The sequence below is a fragment of the Mandrillus leucophaeus genome, unplaced genomic scaffold, assembly GCF_000951045.1.
Source record: "Mandrillus leucophaeus isolate KB7577 unplaced genomic scaffold, Mleu.le_1.0 Scaffold238, whole genome shotgun sequence".
Lineage (NCBI taxonomy): Eukaryota > Metazoa > Chordata > Mammalia > Primates > Cercopithecidae > Mandrillus > Mandrillus leucophaeus.
The window spans coordinates 536,517-538,763 of NW_012102454.1; the positions used below are offsets into that span (position 1 = coordinate 536,517).

At 59.9% G+C, this 2,247-nt stretch overlaps 1 protein-coding gene across 6 annotated transcripts in view; it reads right to left on the bottom strand.

Moving 5' to 3' along the window:
- FXYD1 (FXYD domain containing ion transport regulator 1) overlaps window positions 1-2,247 on the bottom strand; it is a 23,258-nt gene that overhangs the window by 8,731 nt on the left and 12,280 nt on the right. For 2 of the 6 annotated variants that reach the window (XR_001006327.1, XM_011982274.1), the window contains exons 2-4: window positions 1,096-1,160; window positions 599-631; window positions 27-101 (exon numbers count right to left, since the gene is read on the bottom strand). Coding sequence is in view for 5 of the 6 variants with exons in the window: in XM_011982274.1 (XP_011837664.1) it covers window positions 27-101; window positions 599-631; window positions 1,096-1,156 (169 nt within the window). In the remaining variant the exon portion in view is untranslated. Of the gene's footprint in view, window positions 1-26; window positions 102-598; window positions 632-1,095; window positions 1,314-1,463; window positions 1,597-1,642; window positions 1,773-2,005; window positions 2,246-2,247 lie in introns of those variants that run through there. The other 4 variants (XM_011982276.1, XM_011982277.1, XM_011982275.1 and 1 more) reach the window with 4 other exon arrangements.

The window sequence follows — 2,247 nt, forward strand, 5'->3', positions numbered from 1 at the left end:
AGAGGGCGGGGGCTAGGGGCACTCACTGAGCACAATGAGGATGCCCAGGATGAAGAGGATCCCGGCGATGATGAGGCCTCCGATCCGCAGGGACTGGTAGTCTGTGAGCAGCAGAGCAGGGAAGGTGAGGGCCCGGAGGAGAGGAGGGAGAATAGGAGAGGGGTAAATTGGGGAGGAGGGAACAGGGAGAAAGGACCAGCAGGGAGAAGCGGGGAAATAAGATCAATTAAGGGGGAGCAGATATGGGAGGAGGAAAGTGGGGGACCAGGGAGAGGAGAGAGGTATATAGGAAAGGGAGGGAGGGGGCAGGGAGGAGGGGGACAGGGGGAGAGAAGATGGGAAAAAGCAGAGGATGGGCCACGAGATGCTGAGAGAGACCCAGGCAAGAGAAAGAGAACCAGAGAGGTATCACATAGACAGTGACACAGAGAGACACAGACAGGGAAAGACGCAGACAGGTGGAATCAGAAAGGAAGGACAAAATAGAGGGAAGGAGAATGACAGAGATTTCATACTGGGACTCTGGAGGAGGGTGAATCAAAGGACCAGCAAAGCCAGGATCTCCCCCAAAACTCTCAGAATTAGACCCCCCACTCACCATAAGTGAACGGGTCTTGCTCCTTTGGACTTTCTGGAAAGAGAGAAATCAGGGGTTGAATGCTTCCTGGGGTCCTGGACAGGGAGGGGCATAAGGAGACCACTGGGGGCTCTGCTTTGCTGGGCTGAGAGTCTGAGGGTGTCTAGGCAGGCTGCCCACCCTCTCTGGGTCCCAGCTGCCCCCCTGCACTGTCCCAGATGGGGCAGGGGGCACCTAACTGCCCCAGCTCCCTGATTCATGGCAGGCTGCCTGTGACCCAGTTATCCCACCAGGGATTCAGCCCCATCCCACCCCACCCTGCCTGATCCGGGGCTTCCTCTCCCTTCCCCCAAATGCCAGCCTGTGACTGGACCCCACGTGGAGACCCTCAAACTTCTTGGTACCCCAGTCGACTCAGTCTAGGTTGCGGTCTCCAACTTGGTTCTTTCTTGGGGTTTCAGTCCCCGCCGCCACCCCTGGGGCTGAGGTGGGTAGCGGGCAGCCTCCCCTGCACTCACCTGCCTTGGCCATGGTGATGAGACTCACACAGAAAACCAAGATGTGGCCAAGAGACGCCATTGTCCTGAGGGGGACACAACAGGTTAGGCAGTGTGTGCCCTTGCTCTCCCACATAGGGCTTGAACCCAAGGGATTAAGTCAGAGATAGTCTGGGGACTGAATCACCGAAGCATTCATCCTCTAGCTTGGTGGCTCCCAGAAACAGGGGTATCCCCAGCTTCGTGGGGACACAGTGTCACCAAAACAACCTCCACGATGGGTTCACACAACAACACAATGTAGCAGGGACAGGGGTGAGACACACAGTCCCTGGGGGCCTCCCTCGGGCCTCCACCTCCCACAGCAGGCCACCGATCCCCAGACCTACCCTGGCAGGGCAGAGGAGGCGCTGTCTCACACAAACACGGAGCAGGAGACAGCGGGGCACGCCCAAGTCCCACCTGCCTACACGCCCGGCCTCACTGTGCCCCGCGAAATCCCAGCTCCCTGCCCTCTCCGCCTGCCGGCTCCCAGCCTGACCCCGGGTATAAATATCTCCCACTTCACCCTGGAGGAATTCGGCTCGCTCAGGCCACCATGGCAACAGCCTGCCTTCCCCCACTCAGGGGGTCACGCACAGCCCTGCCCGGGTGAGGCCCAGCTGCCACATCGCCACAGGCTGCCCCTGTGGGAAAGGCCACCCTGTCTCCTCCCTGGGCAGCAACGAGGAAAGGAAAAGACAGCCCTTCTGCCTGCCTCTGGGTGACATCTTTCACAATCGGATGTCAGGCAAGTGACATGAGGCCCAGGCCAGTGGGCCTGAGAGAGAGAAGACACTGCTGGGGCAGGGATGCGCGCGCACGCGCGCGCGCGCACACACACACACACACACACACACACACTGGGGCCAGAATGGACATGAACAACAACCTCTCCCCAAACTTCTGGTTGGAGCAGGACGTGGGGTGTAAACACCGTCAGGCATCCAGTACTCCTCCTCTGGGCCTCCGGTGCCCCCACACAGTGACGCAACCAGCCCTACACATGTGTGTGTCCGAATTCCACACCCTGCCAGGGTGCACACGCACCAGCAGGGCAGGGAGGAGTCGCCCACATCCCACCCTGCAGAACCCACTGCCCCAACCACACTCCCTCCCTCTTAGGTTGGCCTG